A 23,527-nucleotide genomic window follows, 5' to 3' on the forward strand; every position below is an offset into this window, starting at 1 on the left:
AACATATTCAATTTTTTCAAATTTCTCCAAAATATTTCGGGGGGGGTTTCGTCCCCAAAACCCCCCCCGCTACTACGCCACTGGTCAGCAGCAGTAAATACATATTATGTTGGCCCCGCCCATATGGCAGGTCCTCTCTTTTCATTCGCTTATGGCAGCTACACTAGTATAAACAATAACTTCTTCAGGTAAAGAAGGACGTTTTCATTTAATTATTTGTGTCGTTTTAGTGCGTCTGTGTATGCTTCACTCCCTTGGTCCTTTGCTTTTTGGTGTATACTTTCCGCTATTGTTAATGAGCGTGTTATAAAAGTTTATTATGCTTTAGTTTGTTTTCCCACGTTTATTATGTGGTATCTTCGCGTTGGCTGGACATGATGTCGCCTCGTGTTCGTTATTTCTATTTCCATTTGTTCTAATATCTGCATGAGACTAGGCTTCAATGGGTCATTGAATTAGTCGGCATAGCGTTTCTGAATTAGAATCGACAGACAGCCTTAGTTGAGGGAATATTTATTAAATTATATATAACGCCTTTTTCGCTTCAGATATGTAGTTGATATTCGAGTTTGTAGAACTCTTTGAGCGTCTCGTTCTGCCGGAAATTGAGCATTCGATGAAAGAGATCTCTTCTATGAGACGGTCGACAGACGGTATCGAAATGCCGGAAGAGATGAGCAGCGGTTAGTGAGTATTACAAGAGGGAATGAGACACTTACTACCATTGAAATGAAATCTGTAAGTAGCACTAACAAACATCTAGTTTCAGGAACGGGATGGCACTAGGACTGTGGCATTCGACTGGTGTGGTCCATTTTCATTGGTTCGGAAGACTTCTTGGTTGGTTGGTAGATATGTACTCCTACTTGCAAGTTGATCAATTCGTTTGGGTGGGGACATGTGGATCCTGCTAGTTGTCAACTGTTTTGACCGTGAGTATGAGGCTAGTTCAGGAAAGAAGTGCAGAACTGGCACTGGCTCTCAGAAATGAGAAGGCAGCCCTTTCGGGTCGGTGTAGTCTGTTCGAGTCTAACCAGGCGGACATTCGGTTCTAGCAAACTTTATGAGAAATAGGTAGTGGTTCTTTTTGTGAAACCCTAAAATGGTTATACGACTGTCCCCAGAAAATCATTCCTCAGAAACTAAAACATCGAAGAAAGAACCATTCTCCAGAATACCATTCCCCCGAAAGTACCAATTACCAGAAAACCTTTTTTCCCGGAAAGTATTTTTTTCCCAGAAAACCTTTACCCAGAAGTTCATACCCCAGAAAAAAAAACCATTTCCCAGAAATTGAGATGTTTTAACTGAAAATGACTTATTTATGAGTATTAGTAGCAGAGGAATCAATAATGGCATGATCTGTGATCAACTCGTATGCCCGGTTTATTCGAACATAGGAGTTGACTCCTTATTTTAAACATGGGCAGATCTTTCAATATGTATGCCAAATAGCCCTCGGAATGAAACTTGTTATCCACTCGGCTGCCCGATTTACTCAAACAGGGGATGATTCCTTCTTTCAAACTTTCTTTGAATCTGTAGTGAAATTGAAATGAATGCACAAAACGTTTAGGGAGTTTTAGCGACATTTTTTTATCTTTTCAACATTGATACTTCTGTTTTACTTTACACTGTATCACAAGTAAACCTTATAGTTATAAATTTAAATATTGACTCCCTCGGCATGATACTGTACCTTGATGTGGTCCGGGGGCTTTTCCACCAAAGCAGTATTACAGTGATTATATCACATAAACTGGGGATACAATTATTTTCTTTTTAGTTAAGCTACATTGTGATCAATTTTAGTACTTAACTTGGCGACCTTTATTATCCACTGCCATGGTCAAATAATATACAATGTGGGTTTAGGGCCCAATTCTCTCTACAGGTACCTCATTCCAAACGTACAAACGTGGCCTATGCGATAACACAAACCTGGTCACAAATACGAACCTAAGAACCTAAGCTCGCGCAATCATGAATCGGTCACGTCCGGAAGTATCCGCCCTTGATCATAGCAGCCCAAATTCATGCCTTTAGTTTGACCAATAGAAATAAAAACTAGACAAGACGTCCACGTGCGATCGCTGAAGAATACGTGAACATGCGAATGGCCACACGTTTATAAAAATAATGTGTCTACGTGAAGTTCCTTACTAGCACACGCGACAAAAACGTCCACATACAAACGCTCGAGTCCTTCGCGATCATCCACGCACGACCATTCCCACGATCTCGTAAAAAGTATAACACCCTGGTGACTAAGTGAATGGTTTAGCACTTATAAATTAACAATCCCGGTCTCGAGAGTGAACCTCCAAATGCCCGTGCTCGCGCGATCATGAGTCGGTTTCGTCCGGAATCACCTATTCTGGGCCCTAGTAGCATAAGTCCAATGCCTTCAGGTGGACCAATCAAAAATATAATGCTCATATCCACTAAACTACATAAAAATCGAATGTACACACACAAAGTCACATACACGCGACAAACAAATATAAAAATCCTTGAGCCCTTCGCGACCATCCACGCAACCTATACTCGCGCTCTTCCAGACATTATAACATCCCGGTGATAATATGAACGTCTCAGCACTTGTAATCACTCAAACGCAGTCTCAAGCGTGAACCTACAGTCCCCGCACTCGCGCATTCATGAATCGTTCGCGTCCGGAAGTCTATCCTCGATTCCAGAAGTCTAGGTCCATGCCTTAATTGAATCAATTAGCTCTATAGTTCCAGTAGGACAACTCTCGAAAAAAATCGGCATATTATTAATACTCAATAACAATACTAACTCTTCTCTTTATTTTTTTTAAATTTATTTTCGGTCTCATGCGTTATATTCTTGTGATGACCTTTTCGAGCTCATACATCCAAGAAGAGCAACATTGCTGCCAACAATGATTCTTCTCTGCCATCGGACGTCGCCAGGTTTTAGAACAATGGAGATGTATTCTCATACTCGATGGAATCAGATAAGTAGGAACGATCAACAAACTGCAAGTAGTATATTGCACATTTCTTGTTTTGAAGTATAAAATATTATTCGTATTAAAATATTATTTACAGGCTCCACACATATCTTAACACACACAAATACACAAATGCTTGACAGGTGACTGGGCCAAGTGCATTCACTTGTAGGATCTATCATTTCGATGATCGCCTCGATTCTACGAAACCAGTGCACAAGTAAACTGACATAAGCTAGTCTCATGTGGTGAATGCATGTAACCTGGAAACCCCAGACACGACAGGACGAGACGGACAGACTGGACTCGACGGGGCCTAGTTCAGAGTTTTTGGGCATTCTTCAATGCACGGTTAGTGACCTAAAAAAGAAACATTCGGCATGTTATTTTTCCTTTTATTACTGTATCTTGAGTTGGGTTCATACTGATACTCACTAGCACAGTCAATTGCCTATTCTCCCATATACACTCACATCCAAAACGCGCAAACTCCCCTAACTTTCGCGATAACACAAACCTGGTCAAAAACGCGAACTTACATTACAATTTCAATCATCCACACACACCTACGCTCGCAATTTCGCCAACATTAAAACACCCCTTTACTTAAGTGAACTTTTCAGCACCTATAACTTTACAACCGCGGTCTCAAGCATTAACCCACCACTCGCGCGATCATAGACCGGCTACGTTCGGAATTCTCTACTCTCGATCAGCCTACACCCATGCCTTCATTTGGACCGATCGGTAATGATGCTCATATTCCCCAGACAACACGCAATGTTGCTTCAGAATCTTCATCGCGACGAAGCACGGTGAATATGAATCACCTGCATTCGTCCAACATCGTTCTTCGCTGTTATATTCAACTTGCTGTTGATATTCATCCACGAATGAATCCGACTGCCAATCCGTGTTTACCCGAATGCCTTATCCATACGCTCTTGCCTTGCTACTCATCGAACGACCGAATGAACTGCACGAGGAAGCTATGAAGCGAATGACGAATAAACGAATCAGCAAACCATTCCTCACCATAGCGATGATCGCTTACAACTATTGGCGAAGATGACTTCAATTTTATCTTCGCAGAATGATGGCTCGCGAAGAAATATATTTTTATTCTGATGCGTTGTACTTTTCGGAACAAGCCAATGCGCTACTGGTTCTTCAGTACAAAACTATGGGTTAAATTAACAGCCGAATCAAGGCAATATTTGTTAAATATAGTACAATCTTAATAGAAGCCTTGTGTGTCAAGTATTCAAAGGAGATTGAACCCATGTTTGGTGATAAAACTCGGCATAAGCAAAACAAAATTCTTTTGGATGAAGTTTTGATTTTAATCTGCTCATGGTGTTATATCACAATAATTTAACCTATTGCGCATGTTTTGCTAGTATCACGACGAATTCGCTTAATCAGCACGGTTGTTTAAAAATAAATTAACTGTAGAATGAACAGTGTGTTGTAGGTGTAATATGGACAATACAAATATTACTTCTTGTTCCCCCATCGGGAAAGACTTGGCATAAAAAAAGTGCTGTAATTATTTTACTCCATATTGTCGAGATCCTTAGATACCAACAAAAAATATAAAATTGTTGAATTTCGATTTTTTAATGCATTCCCTTCTAGGGATTAGCTATAATGATTACATTGCATGTGCACATCTCACGAATTCAACCATGACTGCTAACTTTGTTAACTAGTGCTATAAAGTTAGATTGATGTTTAAGGTGAGATTTTTTGTGACGTGGTTAACATTAACAGTAGGTACCACAGTTTGATAAAAAATACATCATTTAACGCAAATTTATTAATTAGGGGTCATACACTAATTACGTAAGGACATATGGGGGGAGTGGGTGTTTCAAAATATCTTACCAATTCTCACCTGGGGGAGGGAAGGTTTGTCCTTTCTTAAGTAATATCATAAAACATGCATGAAAAATGAAATCGATAAGAAAAATATTCTTCTCATAAGAAAAGAAACTATTTCTTATTTGTGCCATGAACATTTTATATATCAAACAAAATGAGCACATACTGTACATCATGGTCATGGAAACGCAGACCTCAAATTGAAGTGTTTTGCAGCGACAAAATATGATTGTTAAATTAGTTATGGAATTTATTGTTGCCAACGTAAGGGGCGGCTTAATTGTCGATGGTTTTGGAGCAGTTACAGAAATTTCTTGACTCTTGGTGGTACATTGTTCTGATCGGGAACTGGAGTCACAATCTGCTTTACGAGTTAAGAAGTGTTGAGACCATTCGTGTTGTTAGACCAACATCCTTCTTTTCAAACTTTCGCTTCAAACCCGCAAGGTACATGAAAAATTTTCTGTCATGTGATTGTCAAAGAACTTGTTGGCTGTATAGTTCCAGAGTGTGAACTGTATTTTACTTCAAGAAAATTCGAAGATAGCTATGTCGGAACTATGCGTACGATAAGCGTTATAGTTGAAACTCCGAACAAATTCACACCAGAAGAGGTTATAAATTCTTTTGAGTTCTACATCACAAAAAATAGATTCAAAGGAAGTGGAATATAGCGAAGCAAATTATGTGGAACAAATCGGAGTTTCTAAATATCTCTTAAAATTTATTCTGAAATTTCTACTGGGCGAGATTAGGATGCAAATGAAATTTCTACAGATGATTATACACACACTTAGAAAAAATCGTATAAATTTACGTCTCCTGATCCTGACATATACGAGCATCAAAAATGACTTAGTTTTACGTTTGATTTTAATTTTACATGACATTGAATTTCGTAAATCATGTAATTTTACTCCACATATGGCGTTTGTTCTGTATGACAGTAAGTGTAATTTTATGTCATTGCGCATGGAAAATATGTTTCATGTAAAATTAAATGGAACACGGTGATGCAATTACGTCAATGATAAAATTTATAATTTTTTGGTGTGTAGTTAAATTTTGTCCTGAGTTCTCTTTTAATAATTCAATAAGTATCGTGTTCGCTATCGAATAATTTAATGAATTAACAATATGATTTAAAATTACACAAAGTAAGATAAAATCTTATGTAGGGGGAGAGGGAGTTCACCAAAATCATACGAACTCTCATCTGGGGGGAGGGCGAGGTTGAATAGTTCTAAAAAAGCCTTACGTAATTAGTGTACGGCGGCCCCGAGCAAAATATTTTCTATGATGAAAGTATTTTCCATTTCAAACATTTATAATTACCTTAAGGGATCGAAACAAGCATAAAAATATTTTAAAAAAATTAAAAACCAAAGAGAATACGTTATAGCCAAATGTAGAATCTTACACTTAGTCAAGTCTCCCCATGTTCCCCTACTCTATCGTCAGAGCAATTAAATTTTCGTACATTTTCGAAATATGCTAGAAGTACCAAGTTCCAATCAATTTTACATTTAAATTTCGCCCACTTAAAATAAACAACTTGATCAAATTTAGTAACGCAAGCTTCAAGATAATCAACACATTTCTGATCAAAATAAGTCGTTTAAAAAAAAAGCATATCGCGGAACGCATTTTCACGCTAGACATTTTGAATTTATTTATGAAACTGTTATGAACACTTTTTCATTAAAAATATTTCTGTTTAATATTCCAGTAGCACTGATTATGGCAAGCAAAGCTTATTTCCGTTCAACTTCATAGTATGTCATGACTTGTAGAACACTTGAGCGATATTGGAAAATATTGATATTTTTAACGTCCATTTCTCATATTCTCCACAAAAGAAATTTTGAAGTTTTCGAAGAAAAATTTTGCCTTTAAAAATCTGGCCTAGAGGATTGATATGTCTTGACATATTGATTCCCTAGACTCTAGTTTGTTCCGTGAAAAAATTATGAACACTTTTTATATAGGATTTTGAATGAATATTGCAACATATAAAAAAATTGTTTTGGCATTTTCAGGCCATTTTTTTTCTAAAAAGTCGTATATTCTTTATGGAAAAAACAGGTTTCACTTTCAGGCACTTTATTCGAAGATGACGAAGTTCTTATAACTTTCAAATGAAAATAGTTTAGTGGTTGGTGTCCTTAAACATCTCATGCGCTCTAAAATATTTTTAATATGTCCAGAGATTACATTTATGTTAAATAATAATTACTAAATTTATCTAAAAACGGTTTTAAAGTGTCACAGCACTGTAGAATAAAAAAAAAGTCGATTTTCAATTTATTAGTCAAAAATGGCTTTAGAATGTTAAAAATCGTGTCCCAAAACATGGAAGACGCAAACAATACATAAATATTCAGATTTTCCATTCTACCGCAATGCCTCTTATGTATATCTCGTGTGTACTGACAACTTTAACCGTGTTTTTCTCGAAGCCGCATATGTGCATTTTTTTCTGTAATGCTTTGTTGTACAACTTTATTGAAAACATGCTAAATTTTGCTGAAATTAAAACCATATTAGCTGCTATTTAAGCTAAAGAATAGTCTTTCATGGTACAAAAACTTATGTTTACCAGCAACAATTGAAGTTTTATAGCACGCTACAAGTGCAATTTAAATGTTATGAGTGGCTATAAAAGTACGATAAAACCTCAATTGATACTAGGGTATAAGACTAACCAGTTCAGTTTTGGCAAAAAGTTTAATATTTGCTAAGTTTGGTTGAAATCGAAATGCATGGATTTGTCAAAAACTTGTGGCTTGATAATACTTCTATAGATATAGAAATTATATTATATAAGAGTATTTCGTCTTACGGTTGCTATTTGTGCCAAATGGTCCTAAGAAAATCATTAAACGTAGATTCAAGGAAACTATCACCCAGTGTTGATTTCATAATTAGAAAAAAAGTTATTTGAAGTACCAATAGTCTACTATGTAGATTCATAATTGTGTTGATTCGGTTTTCGCCCGCGAGACATCCGCAGATTTACATATGTAATTGATTTGTTTTGCTTTGCTTACGCAGCTTCCCGTTTCAAATCTGATAAAAAACATCAGCAAATAATCATTATGTAATACTAATTGTTGTTTATAGCAAAAGTCATCCTATTCCGAACATAGCAAGCATTTCTGCACCACTTCAGTCATGAAGCTCTGACCCTTCCACCAATGAACAAGAAATTTGTTTTTCTTGGTCGCAATGCAGGAGGAATGAAGAACGAAGAATCCTTAGCGAAGAATGGCTAGTGGCGATTATCACCTAAGCCATTCGTGTGACGATCCGAACGATGCGTGAAGATGAACATTGCATGAATGGCTAAATTCAACAAACAACGATGCGAACAAGCAGCGAACAGCAGTCATCAGATTCGGATTTTTTGTTTGTTTGTATTATTCATTTTCGATGATTCTGTGCTTTCGTGTGACGAACGGCGCAGCGTTATTCGAGGCATGGGTGAATGACACGACGAATATCGCATCGATGATGAACGAATGAACTAGTTCGGCGAAGAATATTTGCAACATTGACAACACGTTCCTCTACCATACACTGAAAATGTCCGCGCGCGATCGTTCGAGAATACACGTGAATGTGCGAATGGCCACACGAATCTAAAATCAGATTTATGCACGCAAAGTTGGAGACACGCTTGCATTCAAATGCTCGAGCCTTTAGCGATCACACTATTACACAGTTAGTAAACGCCCACGCTAACCCAGACAGATATGCACTCCTGGACTCAAACGCTAAAAACCACACCTTCCACGCATACACCACCCAGGACTGAACATTAGATTCATACATACAAAGCAACAAGTAATCATTACAGGTATTCGTCTGGCAACCGGGGGAAGTACATCTCAAACGCAGAACTTATCATTTCAATGATGGCCTTGGATCTGCGTTGCCTGTGTTCAAGGCACCATAGCTTTGTCCGTCAGGTCAAGGATGTATGAAACCCGCTAGCCACCACCCTCGGCCCTAGCTGCCCATAAAGGGATAAAAAAAAATTAAATATTGACTCATATGTTTATCTTTATGGTACACAAATCCTTCGTGTGACAGTTTCAATCCTTTTTGTTCCACACGAACCGTCCTGGAAGCCGAAGAAGTGCTTAGCCATGATTAAGCTTTTTCTGAATACTACGATGATAGCCGGTGAAAACAACCGTATTTATAATATCCACATGATAATAGACTATTGTTTTCGGAAGTATTATCAATATCAATCTTTTGATCTCCTTACGGAGATACCTTTCAAGAACACTATTAACCGATTAGCAGAGAATGATTTTGGTAATACTACTACAATATGTGCGTAATTGGGCACCCAACTATAACTAGGTCCAGCGTAAATGGAATCATTAGTTCAAGGGGTAAAATTCTGATCGCCAAAGGAACCTTGCTCTTATGTATTGATTATGACCAAGCACATGAAAAATTTGTTCACTCGCGGGACTGTTGTTAACTTTTGATCACAAAGCAGCCGAAGCTTTGCGCTCAATCATTGACCGTCAATAACACGCAAAGCGAAAGAGGTTTTCAGTGGATCACTAGATACGCGAATTGCGAACGATTTATGAAGCTGGAACTTCTAAGAGCTTCTTCATTCTTAAACGTTTGTTACATAGCTTCGAGAAGCCCACGATGGTTTTGGTGGGTGTTAGTTTTTTATTGCTAAACTAGGTATTTAGGTAATTTGCAGCTATAATGGGGCAAATGTATCTAGAGTTGCATGCTCCATAAGTAATCAATGGGTTTTGTATCTATAGGAACCGAAATTAGCAATTGCGCCACTATTCGTCTATGTGGAGCAAGCGGTTTTGAATGCAAATGTCGCTCCCCTGGCATCCCATATGGGACATTTTCCTTAGGCCCCACTTCTGACATACCATGCGAGGCTTACTTGGGTGCTCACCGTTTTCCGTACCTTGTAAGGCTTATTTTTGTGCTCACCAGCTCAGCCGAATGTCGGTTTCGGTAAATGCAAGCAGAAATAGATAACTGATTTTGAAATTTCCTAGCACTGAACCGGCGAGACTCTTGAGGAGGTGGAGATGTTGACGGCAGAGACCCTATTGTCTGGTGAAAACCTGGATGGCTGACGTCAAGTTGCAGTTGGCTCACTACAAGACCGAGGTAGTGCTGGTCAGCAACTGTAAAAAAATCCAGCGTGTCGAGATCAGCGTCAGGGGACAATCCATCCCGTCGATGTGTGCGCTGAAGCACCTGGGTGTGATGGACGATGATCGGTTAAATTACAACAGCCATGTCGACTATATATGTGAGAAGGCTGCAAAGACAACTAACGCACTGGAAAGGATCACGGAGGAGCAAGAGGCAGCACGATACAGCTCCTGGCGGGTGTCTCAGCCTCAATACTGAGGTATGGCGAGTCAGTCTGGGCAGCTGCGCTGAACTCAAAGCTGAACCGGACGAAGTTGACAAGCACGTTTCGCCTACTAGCTGTTCACGTTGCGCGTGCGTATAGAACGATATCGTCGGAGACGGTGTGCGTAATTGCTGGGATGATTCCCATCTGCATCGCTCTGGCTAAGGACGTGTAATGCTACCAGCGGAGAAATGCACGTAATGCAAGGAGACTGGAGCGAGCGGACTCGTTGGCTAAGTCGTAGCAAGAGTGGGACAACACAGCGAAAGGAAGGTGGACCTACCGACTCATCCCAAATGTGTCTGCTTGGGTACATAGGAAACACGGAGAGGTGAACTTCCATTTGACGCAGTTTTTGTCCGGGCATGGATGCTTCCGAAAGTACTTGCATCGGTTTGGACACACTTCGTCACCACTTTGCCTGGAGTGTGTGAACTTGCAAGAGACATTGGACACTTGTTCTTCGAAGTCCTAAGGGGTATGCCTGGTGTGACAGTGGACAATATCGTCGAAAAGATGTGCCACGACAAGCATATTTGGCACGCTGCCAACTGTTACGGCTATACTCTCCGAGCTGCAGAGGAAGTGGCGAGGGGACCAACAAAGTAGCGCCATTGGTTAGAACGCTGTAAAACCACAAATCGGACTTCGGGAGAAATTTCGCCGCCGGTGAACTCTCCGACGGTGTAGGCTAGGTCCACCGCCGGTGACCAGTTGAGTAGTACGCGACATAGCACCGGGTTCGGGTCGTCGGGGCACCAGTGAACCGGACGTCAAGCTTCACCGGAATCGCCGATCCGACCGCGACACCCTACCGGGCAGCTCGTGAGTAGGCTAAATACACCGCCGGGGATTATACCGAGTAGACCGTGTCGAATAGCTAGCAGTGGATCGTTGGGGCGCCAGTGAACCGGAAGCTACGTTCGAGTAGCATGAGTTCACCATTGGGCACTATCCAAGTAGATCGTGATAAGGTCGGGAGCTGAATGACTATCGGAAACATGAGCTTAATGGCTCAAGGAATCAATCTCAAAAATGCGAGTGTGCGGAGGAAATAATGAAGTTGAATTTACATGTATGCTTTGTGTAGGACAAAGCTGTCTCATTTTCGTTTTTGCAAAGTTCTGGTGCTTTAAAAATTAGCGTCGCTGTCGCTTGATTTTGGTAAATGAAAAAAAAAACATTTTTCGACTCTATGTGTATTACTCTATGTATATTAACAGACGGCGCCGTGTCGTTACGTCCGGAAAATAATGATGCACAAAGGTGCGTCTTAACATCCGGAAGCAACAGTGCGTCAAAAGTCGTAACTTACCGGAAGAACATACTGCATTTTGGCAGATCGATTTTTCTAACTTTTTTTTTTAATTTTGTGGTTCCATCGAATCTGATGCCCGTTTGATTTCGCAGTCGTTTTTGATAATGAAAATCATATTCATTTTAAAAAGTAATTTGCCACGGAACAAAGTTGTACAATTAATCCCGATTTACAAAAATAAAATTAAAGCATTACTACCTACAATGACCTTTAACATTTGATTTTGAGCCATGTTTACCTTTATTTCACGTATGAAATGCTCAATACAAAAAAAAACCCTGTAAATGAAAATCATCAATGAATAAAAACTTCATTACGCTTTTAGCGGCTCTGTCAAGTTCAGCAATATTCGTAAACAAACGACGAAATCAATAATCTAATCCTTCTCGAACTTAGCTACAAACTCGTCAAAATCCATCCGATAGACCAGATTGTCTTCTTTTACGACATCGAAACACTGCGCTGATGAGTAAATTTGACTGGTCTTGGTCCATATCCAAAGGTACCGACTACCAAAAGTTTTTCCGAATTCCAACGTTCTTTCCGACATCTTCGATCCGGCCATACTATGCTGTGAATGGCGCACAAACAGCAGACCGCGGGGAATATAGAACCGCTTTGATTCGAGCTTGTCGCAACTTTGCACATCGCAGCCAAGCACTTTGGTTCCACTGGATAACTGGTTGATGGATACGTTGTTGAAAAAACCGTCCAAATCCATCATCGGCAGAAGTTCTTTGCAGCGAACAGGAACGGGCTTTACTGTGGTGCTATTTCTAACCGCCAGCGGTCGATTCAAAGCTTTAGCAAATTTGTTACACAAATCAAGTCGTTTGGATAACGGAAAACTTCGCACGTTCACCCCACCCAGCATGATGGCATCGATGATGTGCAGTGCATTGACAACCTTTTGTTTATTGTCCTGAAAATAAAAACATGATATTAAGAGCATACAAATTTGTGCAAGTCTTCCCACCTTGATAGAAATTTCCTCTACGATTTCTCCGTAGATAATTGTCCTTGGCGAAAGGATCAGCTGGAAGCCTTTGACCTGTTGCCACTCCTTTTCATTCTGATCGAAAAAATACACATTACCGTTACCTTTACTAAGAAATATTGTTCGAATGCTTTTGCCCTGGTTCGCAGTGACATCCACGGGAATAAAATTCCATTCAAGCGGGTTACCAAACAGCTTTGACAACGATTTTTTGGTGTTTATAGACACGTCCGGTGCGGAAAAAAGATTAATTGTTTTTGAATCGATGAATTGCAGTGCATAATCGGCAGCATACTTGATTTTATCATCTGCTATCGAAGATAGATTGGATTTGTGATCAAGCTTCCAAAGGCGCCACAATGTAGATTGGAGTAATTTCTGATCCATCGGTTCCGGTTTGTACGAGTCAGTTGTTGCAGCGATTAACTTCTTCAGTCCTTTTATCTGGCAACGAGCAAGGTAGTTGTTGGAGTTTCGGATAAAGTTCGAGAAAGGCGTGTCCTTTTCTATTACTTCTGCCGAAACAATGTGCTGAATGTCGCAACCTGAGTGCTTGTGGTCCCACAGTACCCGATTGATTGAGTAAAGATAGTCGCTGAATGTTCGATCGCAATTTAGCCGATTCTGACAAATCAAATATCGTTCGGAATTTGCGGGGCGAGAGGTTACTGGTTTCACAATGGAAATTCTAGCATAACATTTCGATAAAATGTAGACCAATCCGACACTGAACGGTGTGTATAAATCGAATACCTTCAAAATAGCGTTACCACCGGGACGAATCACACTCACTGCCAGTAACGCCAAACATAAATACAACTGCTTCGAAATAATCTCCTGGCAGTTATTCTTTACGTAAAATCCTCCGTCGCAAATCACCAAGTGTGCACCAAGATTATCCGTCTGTTGCGTAACGTAATCAATAAAATCTCGGATGTTGTCGGGATCGAATATATTTCCATTATCGTTATGCCCATAAAATGAATCCAATGTTTCCGGAGCGCCAACTCGAAACATTTCCGGCTGAAATTCATAGTCGCCTTTAGTGGTAAACCCGAAACCTTTCGCATTCCAGCCTCCATTGCGCCATAGAATATATTCACTGCAACCACCCGGTCCGCCGAAAATATCGACAAAATACAACAGTTCTTTCTCCGAATCACTACCATCTGACAGTTGACACAGACCCCAATCGAACATAGCATCCAAGTTGGCTATTTTAATCGCTGCCCGGGTCATAAACTCTCCTTTACTAACCTCAAACGGGTTACTCATGAGTCGCGACTTGCGAATCTGCTGCACATTTACTTCATCCAGTGAAGATTTTAGTTGTAAAATGTTATCCAGAAGTGCTGCTTCACAAAAGTTTGTTTCATCCGCAATTGTATTCTTCCGGTGCCCTATTTGGATCCAGGTGTCGGGTTCGATTACCACCTTCGAGGTGGAACGATCGTATTCCAACTGATAAATTTGGGACTGTGCTTCTGCAACGCGAGCATTAATTTGCTCCGCAGTTTGCTTTGCAGGCGGCTGAAATCGTAAATTTTAGAGCTTTAACACTCTCATATTAAACAATAACTTACCATATTGAATAATTATTAGTATTTTCTGAAAAGCACGAGTTGAGGCGAATGCACACAAATAACTTTTGAGAGATTGTCAAATAAGGTAAGCTGAATGGATTCTGCATGGATTCCAACACAGATGCCTAACTGAGAAGCCCAAAATTGTATCACAATCGTTCAACATAGGTCCAACGATGCACATCTGTCGAACGGTCGTTCAACGAACGTTATTCATTGGACGATTTTGAAACCACCCAGTTAAGATCAGCCGGAAATGAACAAGAATTCTGGCTGGTTCCAGTTCGTATTCCGGCTCCAGTGACATAACCGATTCTAACTAGAATTCCAGTTTATATCCGGTTGAACTTTACTGGGCACCTGATCAAAGCATTCGGAATCGTGAATGGAATCCAGCTCAAATGCGACCACCGATTGAGTCGGAATCGGTTGTTGGATTTGAGTTGGAGTTCATACTGATTGCATTCATGATTCCGAACCAGTTCCGGAATGGGTTTAACTGGGGAACGGTTGGTTTCTAAACAGGTAACCCTCTATCAAATACAAATATGTAATTTGTATTTGCCTCTACCCTCTAAGAACGGTTGGTTTCAAAATCGTCCAATGAAGGACGTTCGTTGGACCAATTTGGACAACGTACAAATAACCGTTCAACAAACGTCCATCGTTGGACCAGTGTTGAACGATTTTGAAACAATTTTTTGGACGTCTCAGTGGGTAAGAACGGTTGGTTTCAAAATCGTCCAATGAAGGACGTTCGTTGGACCAACGTAGGATGACATCCAAATAACCGTTCAACCGACATCCATCGTTGGACCCGTGTTGAACGATTTTGAAACCATTTTTTGGACTTCTCCGTGGGGTTTTTAGTGGCTGAGTTCGACTGAATTGACAGCAGTTATACCTCTACCCATTGAGACGTCCAAAAAATTGTTTCAAAATCGTTCAACACGGGTCCAACAATGGACGTTTGTTGAACGGTTATTTGGACGTTGTCCAAATTGGTCCAACGAACGTCCTTCATTGGACGATTTTGAAACCAACCGTTCTTAGAGGGCAGTTAAACTCATTCCGGAACCGGTTCGGATTTCTGAATGGACCCACTGAGACGTCCAAAAAATTGTTTCAAAATCGTTCAACACGGGTCCAACGATTGACGTTCGTTGAACGGTTATTTGGACGATGTCCAAATTGGTCCAACGAACGTCCTTCATTGGCCGATTTTGAAACCAACCGTTCTTAGAGGGGAGTCATTATGGATTCCAAATCAAATGCAACAACCGATTCCGACTCAGAATCGGTTGTTGCATTTGATTTGGAATCCATACTGACTCCATTCAGGATTCCGAATCAAATTCCGAATGGTTTGACCGGGAACGAACGTCGTTCATTGGACGATTTTGAAACTAACCGTTCTTAGAGGGTACCCAGTAAAGCTCAGCCGGAAATGAACTGGAATTCTGATTGGTTCCAGTTCGTATTCCGGCTCCAGTGACACAACCGATTCTAACTAGAATCGGTTGTGTCACTAGAGCCGGAATACGAACTGGAACCAGCCAGAATTCCGGTTCATTTCCGGCTGAGTTTAACTGGGTACCCATTTAAACTAGAGCACTCTAGTTAGAGTGTGGCCAAGAGGCCATGACGTATCCAAACGAACATGAAATTTGACGTATTTACAATAGAAATACGTCAGATTTCTGCTCGTTTGGATACGTCAAACGCGTCTTGGCCGCACTCTAACTAGAGTGCTCTAATTTAAACCATTCAAGAGCCGGTTCGATCTTCTGAGTGGATTCAGTATGAATTCCAGCTCAAATGCATCAACCGATTGAGTCGGAATCGGTTGTTTTCTTTGAGCCATATTCCACATAGAATCCATTCAGGATTTCGAGCCGGTTCCGGAATGGATTTGACGTATAGTTGGGATTACAGACACTTTATACACAGACCCGGTCAAACCATTCGGAATCCTGAATGGAGTCAGTATGGATACCAAATCAAATGCAACAACCGATTCTGAAACTGATTGAGTCAGAATCGGTTGTTGCATTTGATTTGGAATCCATATAATGACTCCATTCAGAAATCCGAACCGGTTCCGGAATGAGTTTAACTGGCAGAGATACCAGGTACTTTTTTCAAATGTCTGCAATAATAATTTTAAAAGTCTGGGAAGAACAAAAAATGTCAGGAAAACTAGTGTAACCAAAAGCCTTTATATTCAAAAATCTGTAAATATCTGCAACCAAACTAAAAAATCTGCAAATATCTGCAACCAAACTAAAAAATCTGCAAATATCTGCGTCATTTAAAAAAATCTGCAGCTTAAATTAAAAGTCTGCGAATTTGCAGACTTGTCTGCAAATCTGGCATCTCTGATAACTGGGGACTAGCGAAGTGTCAAAGATTGCAGCCAAACGGACTGTCAAAAAGTGCAGCCAAACGAGCATGATGGTTTTGAGAGGAGAAGTACAAGACGAAGCCCATGCAAAGCTTATGGGAGCTTCCGTGATGCCAGTTTACATTCATGGTTGCTAGTTTTACTGTTTTTCTCCCCGCTAGTCTGTTATACAAAGTGTATGTAGTTGGGATATCTTAATGTTGCGGCGCTTTATCGTATATTCATTCAAATGTTTACACACGGAGAAAACAAAAATAAATCTGTATGCCAGAATGGCGCTTTAAAATATTTGGCTCTAAAATGTACTAGAATTGTCAAATGTCGGTCTATTGTTGAAGAAACTATCTGACATTTGATTAATGTTCATTGAAAATTGAAAAAAATCGCCTGCGTCTGCGCAAAATTTTTGACACATTGAGATATTTGACGTTTAAGATACGCACACCGCGATCTCGCATTTTCATACTACCGCCCTCCCCTTAAGCCCAGAAGTGGTTTGTTTTCCTCCCAATTCTCCGTGTAAACGATTTGTTTTCCTCCCAATTCAAACGTCAAAATGGCACAATAAACGGAAACGAAAAACTACCTAAAATTGAGTTCCTTTGACTCAATCTCGTGGTTTCGTGGGGGAACTTAAAATTAGGTAAAGGTGTTGAAGGTAGTTTCCATTTAACCACGGCAAAAATTATAGCTCATTGATAGGTTGTTTATACTCAAATTTAAGTTGAATTTACCTAATTTCGAGTATACCCCAAACAACTCAAAAGTACCTTCCTCCACGGAAGACCTCGATTGAGTCGAATCTCTCGTTCTGTTTTTGACAACACTAATAAGTGCGAAAGCGACGCACAACTCAAAAGTAAGTTAAAAAAATTTATTCTGGAGGTTGTTTTATTTAACCGTGTACCAACGCAACTGGATAAGTCTACCCAGTTAAGCTCAGCCGGAAATGAACTGGAATTCTGGCTGGTTCCAGTTCGTATTCCGGCTCCAGTGACACAACCGATTCTAGTTAGAATCGGTTGTGTCACTGGAGCCCGTGTATGAACTGGAACCAGCCAGAATTCCAGTTCATTTCCGGTTGAACTTTACTGGGTATATGTGGTACCGACGTTAACCCAGTAAAATATAGTAGGAAATGAGCCAGACCTCTGGCTGGGTCTAGTTAGTATTCCGGCTCTAGTGACACAACCGATTTTAGTTGGAATCGGTTGTGTCGCGAGCCTGAATATCATCAGGAACCTGCCAGAATTCCGGTTGATTTTCCATCTGAACTTTACTGGGAAATAGTCAATTGACGTAACAGAATTTTTGGATTTAACAATTAAACATGGCATCACTGGACTAGATGCTTTCGTGTGTCACATTCATTTTGTATTTAAATTTAATGCAATGTCTACCTAGTTATCTTCGAGGGAGATAATTATGTCTACCTTACCAATAATTTAAAGTGCAGTTTTGTTAAGAAAAGCAGTACATTAATTAGCTTTCTAGTTGAATTCACATCACGCGAAAATTAAAGCTGCTTCAAGGAAAAAAATATCCCTCCACTGGTAAGGTAACGTAATAGTGTTAGTAGCAGGAACTGCTGAAATGGATTACGACGATTCAACTTCGAAAGCTAAAGGCCGTGGCCGGGGCCGCGGTTCTCGTGGAGGATCACGAGGACGAGGACGTGGTCGCGGACGAGGTCGTGGTAAAAAGGCATCCCGTGTTATTTCGTCCGATGAGGAAGAAGATGTGGGATCGCCGGAGCCGATCGACAAAGAAATCGAAGAACCGGCAGCTGTAGCTTCGCCAACCAAAGGAGGACAGGATACAGATCAACCTGTTCCGGAGCCTATTTTTGGAAAAGGATTGCTGATTGAGGAATCTTCGCCTGGTGCGACCGTTGGTACTGTACCTATTGTAATCGACATGGAAGCTGATATTTCTCAGTTGGAGGCTCCGACTTTTACAACTATTTCTCGTGGTCCACCGGAGCCGATGTTGAGGTTTGAATTTTTTTAAGTTGTGTGTGCGTATGTGTTATAAAACGATTATATATTGCAGGCTAGATTGGGACCACAAAGTGAACCTTATTGGAGAGAAGGTTCTCAACCCAATGATTTACATTTGCGATTTGTGCGACAAGCCAATTTTAATCTACGGCCGTATGATTCCTTGCAAGCATGTCTTCTGTTTAAAGTGCGCTCGTTCGGAAAACCTTAAAATCTGTCCTCGCTGCAAAGAAAAGGCAGTTCGTGTTGAACAAACTGGTCTTGGAACCGTATTCATGTGTACTCATGGAGGAACTCGCTATGGTAGTACTGGTTGCCGCAGAACATATCTATCGCAGAGGGATCTACAAGCACACATCAACCATCGACATGTAACAAATCCCCCACAACCAGTTCCACCGCCCCAACAACCAGCGGCACAAGTTCTGGAAGCAAAAACTACAACAGTAGGCAAGTCTCCGGTAAGGAAAAATTCTTCCGAACAGATGAGCTCTCCACGAAATACTGCTGGGGGTCAAGGTCCAATGTCAATAAATTATGTAACCAACACATACGGAACCTCTAGTACAGGTGAGAAGCTGGTACTTTAATATCTGCCAAATTTGCTAAACACATTTATTTGCAGCAAGTCAACTGATTCACAACATGTCTATAACTTCACAAACAGCTCATCTGTCGGAACGTTCGACCTATTCTCAACAATCATCTCCAAGACACGCAAACTCTTCGTCCTCTTGGGGACAACAGTCGCAATACTATCGCTAGACGCTGGTACTAGAAATGACGTACGTACGTATAAAATACACTAATAAATTGTCCACATTTTTTAATGTAAGTACTGTATGCTCAATTACAGTAATATAAACAAACATCTTTTAGTAATTGTAATTTGTTTTATTGGTTACAAATATCTGCACATTTGAGTTCTAAAAATATATCAACAGGTACGAAAGAGAAAAATACCCTTGCAATTTATACATATTGCATATAGAACATAAATACCTACGGTTAGTCCTAAACGTTTATAGCAACAAACAAATTTGGTCTAAAATCGATTCCACGTCCGCCCCACAGTCGTTGCTGGTAAGCAAGTCCCAGTCGACCATATCGTCGAGATCGCACTCGGACTGTACATCATCTACCCCTTTCTGGAAAAGCCACCCGCGTTCTAATCTCGTTTGCTCATTGGCCTCAATTCGAACAGTCTTCACTTTACTACCGAACACCTCCTTGAAGTATCTAATATCGCTTTTTCTTCGTACGTCACTGACGATACAAATTTCCCTGTTCGCTGCAATGAGAGCTTCTCGACAAAATATTCCGTAATCCTCAGCTCGACGTTGATCGCTCCATTCAATCATCTCCTTGCGAAATTTCTCTTTGTACGGTGCATCGCTAAGTAGCTCTCGCAAATCTAAACCCAGTTTGTTAGCCCAACTTCGTTTAATCGGTTCTGAAATACGGATAATTTGTGCTCGTTCGTGGGTCAACCTGTTGATATTGGATGCCACGTTTAAAATAATTTTCATTGAAATCTAGAGAAAGTAGCACGCCAGCTTACCTCTGAAGTAACCGTTCCGTTATAAAATCTTTACCACTTTTTCGTTTGCCGGAGAACAGAAGAACAATTTGTGGGTTACTTGGACTTGTACTAGTCATTATTGCTGGGGCAGTCGGGTGCTAATCGGTCCCTCGCTCAATTCCTGTTTGCTCGCTTACCACGGCTGATCAGCTGCTCACTTGACGCTTGTTTTCATTTTCCCGTGTACGCGAACCTCGAGCTCGAGTGCCTCGAATGCACGAAGTAATGGAAAGGTTGGAACATTTTTATCATTTTTGACTGTGTTGGTTTCTTTTGGCGATTCTACATTGAAAACGCCCAGTGAAACCCATTCCGGAACTGGTTCGGATTTCTGAATGGAGTCAGTATGGATTCCAGCTCAAATGCAACAACCGATTCCGACTCAATCGGTTTCAGAATCGGTTGTTCCCACCCTCTAAGAACGGTTGGTTTCAAAATCGTCCAATGAAGGACGTTCGTTGGACCAATTTGGACACCGTCCAAATAACCGTTCAACAAACGTCCATCGTTGGACCCGTGTTGAACGATTTTGAAACAATTGTTTGGACGTCTTAGTGAGCCGTTAAACTCATTCCGGAACCGGTTCGGATTTCTGAATGAACCCACTGATCTCAGTGAGCAAATTTTCTGGCAGAGACCGCTCTGCTACATTTCTGTAAGTCTTGGTTTGGCAGCCTTGTCAGATTTTTGCGCGTATCCTCCCACTGAGAAGTCCAAAAAATTGTTTCAAAATCGTTCAACACGGGTCCAACGATGGACGTTCGTTGAACGGTTATTTGGACGTTGTCCAAATTGGTCCAACGAACGTCCTTCATTGGACGATTTTGAAACCAACCGTTCTTAGAGGGCTGTCGGGTTAGTTGAGCTAGGGCGAACTCGGTTTCGCTCGCGTTTTCTGGCAAATTTTGACAGGAACCGAGCAAAACCCTGGCATAACTCGGACATAAACTGTGCAAAGATTCTGGCAGTTCCTACCTGGTAGAATTTAGCACGAATCGAGCAAAACATCTGACAAAGATGTGGCAGGAAGCGTGCAGAGATCTTGGCCGTACATTTTTGGCTCGATTCTGGATAAAAGTGAGCAGCATCGGTTGGTTTAACCGCTTCTGTCAGAAACGGTTGTTGCATTTGAGCGAATTCGTTGCCAGAATTCTCGCACAAATCGCGCAAAATGCTCGCAGAAACTCTGCCAGCATCAATTTCGCTGTGCTCAACTTTTGCTAACTTTCTGCTTGCCACGCTGACCGGGATGGCGATTTCGCTTGAACCTGCCCAGTAAAGTTCAGCCGGAAATGAACTGGAATTCTGGCTGGTTCCAGTTCGTACACCGGCTCCAGTGACACAACCGATTCTAGTTAGAATCGGTTGTGTCACTGGAGCCGGAATACGAACTGTAACCAGCCAGAATTCCAGTTCATTTCCGGCTGAGCTTAACTGGGTGAAACTGAGACAGGTTCTAACCCCAACCGCTGTCAGTTCATACATTTTGACAGCAGTTGGGGTTATCAGGAATCAGAATATATTGGCTCAAATGGCACGTTCCCCGTACATAGTCGGGGATTTGTGCCTTGCCGTGTGTTTTCATCATTTCCTGAGTGGAAGGAAAGGACAAGGAGGTGTGGGGAAGTAGACTTGGAAGGGTGGGAAAAACAGCACAAAACAAAAAATAAACAACAGGTAAATTAAACTCACAAGTAGTTCAACTTGCCTGCGAATAAGCCTAAAGCTCTTTACCACATTGGATAAGAAACTTTAGTATGTCTCTGAGTTTCAGTCGACCAAACATGGTTTCGTCTATATAAGGACGGCTGAAGACTCGTAATCGCAATTGCGCTAGCGCTGGGCAGTTGCATATCAGATGATATGAAGTTCCGTAGTCGGATTCACAAAGATCACATGAAAAAGACTCAGCGCGCTGAATAGTTGCCATGTGATAATTGAGTTTGCAGTGGCCGGTTTAAGCCCTGGTCAGCATGCCGCAGTGGAGCTTCGAAAAATGTAAGAGATTTTTCGAAACCACTGGGCATGGTTGTTCTAGAAACGCCTTTGTTTGGCGACACGTTTGTAGATTTCTCCAATAATTGCGGTGCTCGGACGAAGCCCAGGACCGTATTTTTTCCCTTATCCAACTTGTCGAAATTGGCAGCGCGGGCTCAGGACCAATGAAGTCAATCGCTGAACCTGCCCTGGCCAATTCGTCAGCCCATTCATTTCCAGTAATACCGCAATGTCCGGGCACCCAGACAAGGTAGATAGTGTTGACAATGCTTAGTTCTTCGATTTGGGTTCGACACGCGATCACTAGCTTGGACCGGGATTTGTCTGAGCTAAGGGCCTTGATTGCAGCCTGACTATCGGAGCAGAAGTTTATAACTCTGCCGGACAAACTCAGTTGAAGGGCCGATTGCACCCCGCACATAATCGCAAAGATTTCTGCTTGGAATACAGTACAGTATCTACCTAGTGAGTGAGATTGTTCCAGTCTCATTTCACGACAGTAGACACCAGCACCAGCACGTCCCTCCATCAGAGAACCGTCAGTGTAACAAACCACTTGCGTTTGTTGTTGTCTTTCCATAAAGCCAGACAACCACTCCTCTCGAGAGGGAATCTTAACATGGAATGTCCTGTAAGGAAAACTACAAGTGAGTGTAATATCGCTGGGAGCAAGAATATCTTCACCCCATGTAACCATTTGTGACCACAATCGTGTATGACTGGTAGCAAGATCAACATGATTACTGTTCCAAAGCCCAGTAACCTGCAGTCTGTATGCACATGATAGTGCTTCTTGTTTTAAGTGTATGTGTAATGGTTTGATATTTAGAAGTGCCTCAAGAGCAGCAGTCGGAGTCGTGGTGAAAGCACCAGTCAACGCCATGAGCGCCATTCTTTGCAGATGGTTTAGCTTTGACTGGACTGTCACCACCTCTCCCCTCTGCCACCACACAAGGCATCCGTATGACAGTATTGGACGTACAATTGTCGTGTAAATCCAATAGATGTATTTAGGTTTGAGACCCCAGGTCTTTCCAAAAGTTTGTCTGCACTGCCCGAAGGCCATGCACGCTTTCTTGACTCTGAACTCAATGTGAGCAGACCAATTCATTTTGGAATCCAATATGACTCCAACGTATTTGACTTGATCTGCACACAGCAGCTCAGAATCAAAGAACTGCAAGGGACGAACCCCGGTTGTTATTCGCTTCTTCGTGAAAAGAACCATTGAAGTTTTGCTTGGGTTAACTGATAGTTTAACTTGTCGACACCACTGTTCGACAGCTCTTAATGCCTGTTGCATCAAGTCAAAGATTGTTCCGATGCAAAATCCAGTAATTAGTATTTGGTAATCGTCAG

At 41.2% G+C, this 23,527-nt stretch overlaps 3 protein-coding genes across 3 annotated transcripts; 1 reads left to right on the forward strand and 2 right to left on the reverse strand.

The window, feature by feature from the left end:
- Positions 1–11,820: 11,820 nt before the first annotated feature.
- LOC131677555 (cap-specific mRNA (nucleoside-2'-O-)-methyltransferase 1-like) lies at positions 11,821–14,310 on the reverse strand. Its single transcript, XM_058957437.1, has 3 exons — positions 14,185–14,310; positions 12,581–14,131; positions 11,821–12,526 (listed from the first exon to the last, which is right to left on the reverse strand). The coding sequence occupies exons 1-3, from the start codon at positions 14,185–14,187 to the stop codon at positions 11,981–11,983; spliced, it is 2,100 nt and encodes a 699-aa protein (XP_058813420.1). The 5' UTR covers positions 14,188–14,310; the 3' UTR covers positions 11,821–11,980.
- A 3,636-nt stretch (positions 14,311–17,946) lies between these two features.
- On the forward strand, positions 17,947–19,471 carry LOC131677601 (E3 ubiquitin-protein ligase Hakai). Its single transcript, XM_058957498.1, has 3 exons — positions 17,947–18,582; positions 18,641–19,158; positions 19,214–19,471. The coding sequence occupies exons 1-3, from the start codon at positions 18,182–18,184 to the stop codon at positions 19,351–19,353; spliced, it is 1,059 nt and encodes a 352-aa protein (XP_058813481.1). The 5' UTR covers positions 17,947–18,181; the 3' UTR covers positions 19,354–19,471.
- A 25-nt stretch (positions 19,472–19,496) lies between these two features.
- LOC131677620 (phosphomevalonate kinase) lies at positions 19,497–20,498 on the reverse strand. Its single transcript, XM_058957520.1, has 2 exons — positions 20,150–20,498; positions 19,497–20,079 (listed from the first exon to the last, which is right to left on the reverse strand). The coding sequence occupies exons 1-2, from the start codon at positions 20,245–20,247 to the stop codon at positions 19,611–19,613; spliced, it is 567 nt and encodes a 188-aa protein (XP_058813503.1). The 5' UTR covers positions 20,248–20,498; the 3' UTR covers positions 19,497–19,610.
- Between the last annotated feature and the right edge of the window lie 3,029 nt (positions 20,499–23,527).

The sequence above is a fragment of the Topomyia yanbarensis genome, chromosome 1 (genome assembly GCF_030247195.1).
Source record: "Topomyia yanbarensis strain Yona2022 chromosome 1, ASM3024719v1, whole genome shotgun sequence".
NCBI lineage: Eukaryota > Metazoa > Arthropoda > Insecta > Diptera > Culicidae > Topomyia > Topomyia yanbarensis.

Bases quoted from the DNA above. Each gene is read 5' to 3' on its own strand.
- LOC131677555 (XM_058957437.1), bottom strand. The intron at 12,527-12,580 runs GTGGGAAGACTT...TTTTATTTTCAG, and splicing joins TAGAGGAAATTTCTATCAAG to GACAATAAACAAAAGGTTGT.
- LOC131677601 (XM_058957498.1), top strand. From the start codon at position 18,182: ATGGATTACGACGATTCAACTTCGAAAGCTAAAGGCCGTGGCCGGGGC. The intron at 18,583-18,640 runs GTTTGAATTTTT...TATATATTGCAG, and splicing joins CCACCGGAGCCGATGTTGAG to GCTAGATTGGGACCACAAAG. The intron at 19,159-19,213 runs GTGAGAAGCTGG...ATTTATTTGCAG, and splicing joins ATACGGAACCTCTAGTACAG to CAAGTCAACTGATTCACAAC.
- LOC131677620 (XM_058957520.1), bottom strand. From the start codon at position 20,247: ATGACTAGTACAAGTCCAAGTAACCCACAAATTGTTCTTCTGTTCTCC. The intron at 20,080-20,149 runs GTAAGCTGGCGT...CAATATCAACAG, and splicing joins ACGGAACGGTTACTTCAGAG to GTTGACCCACGAACGAGCAC.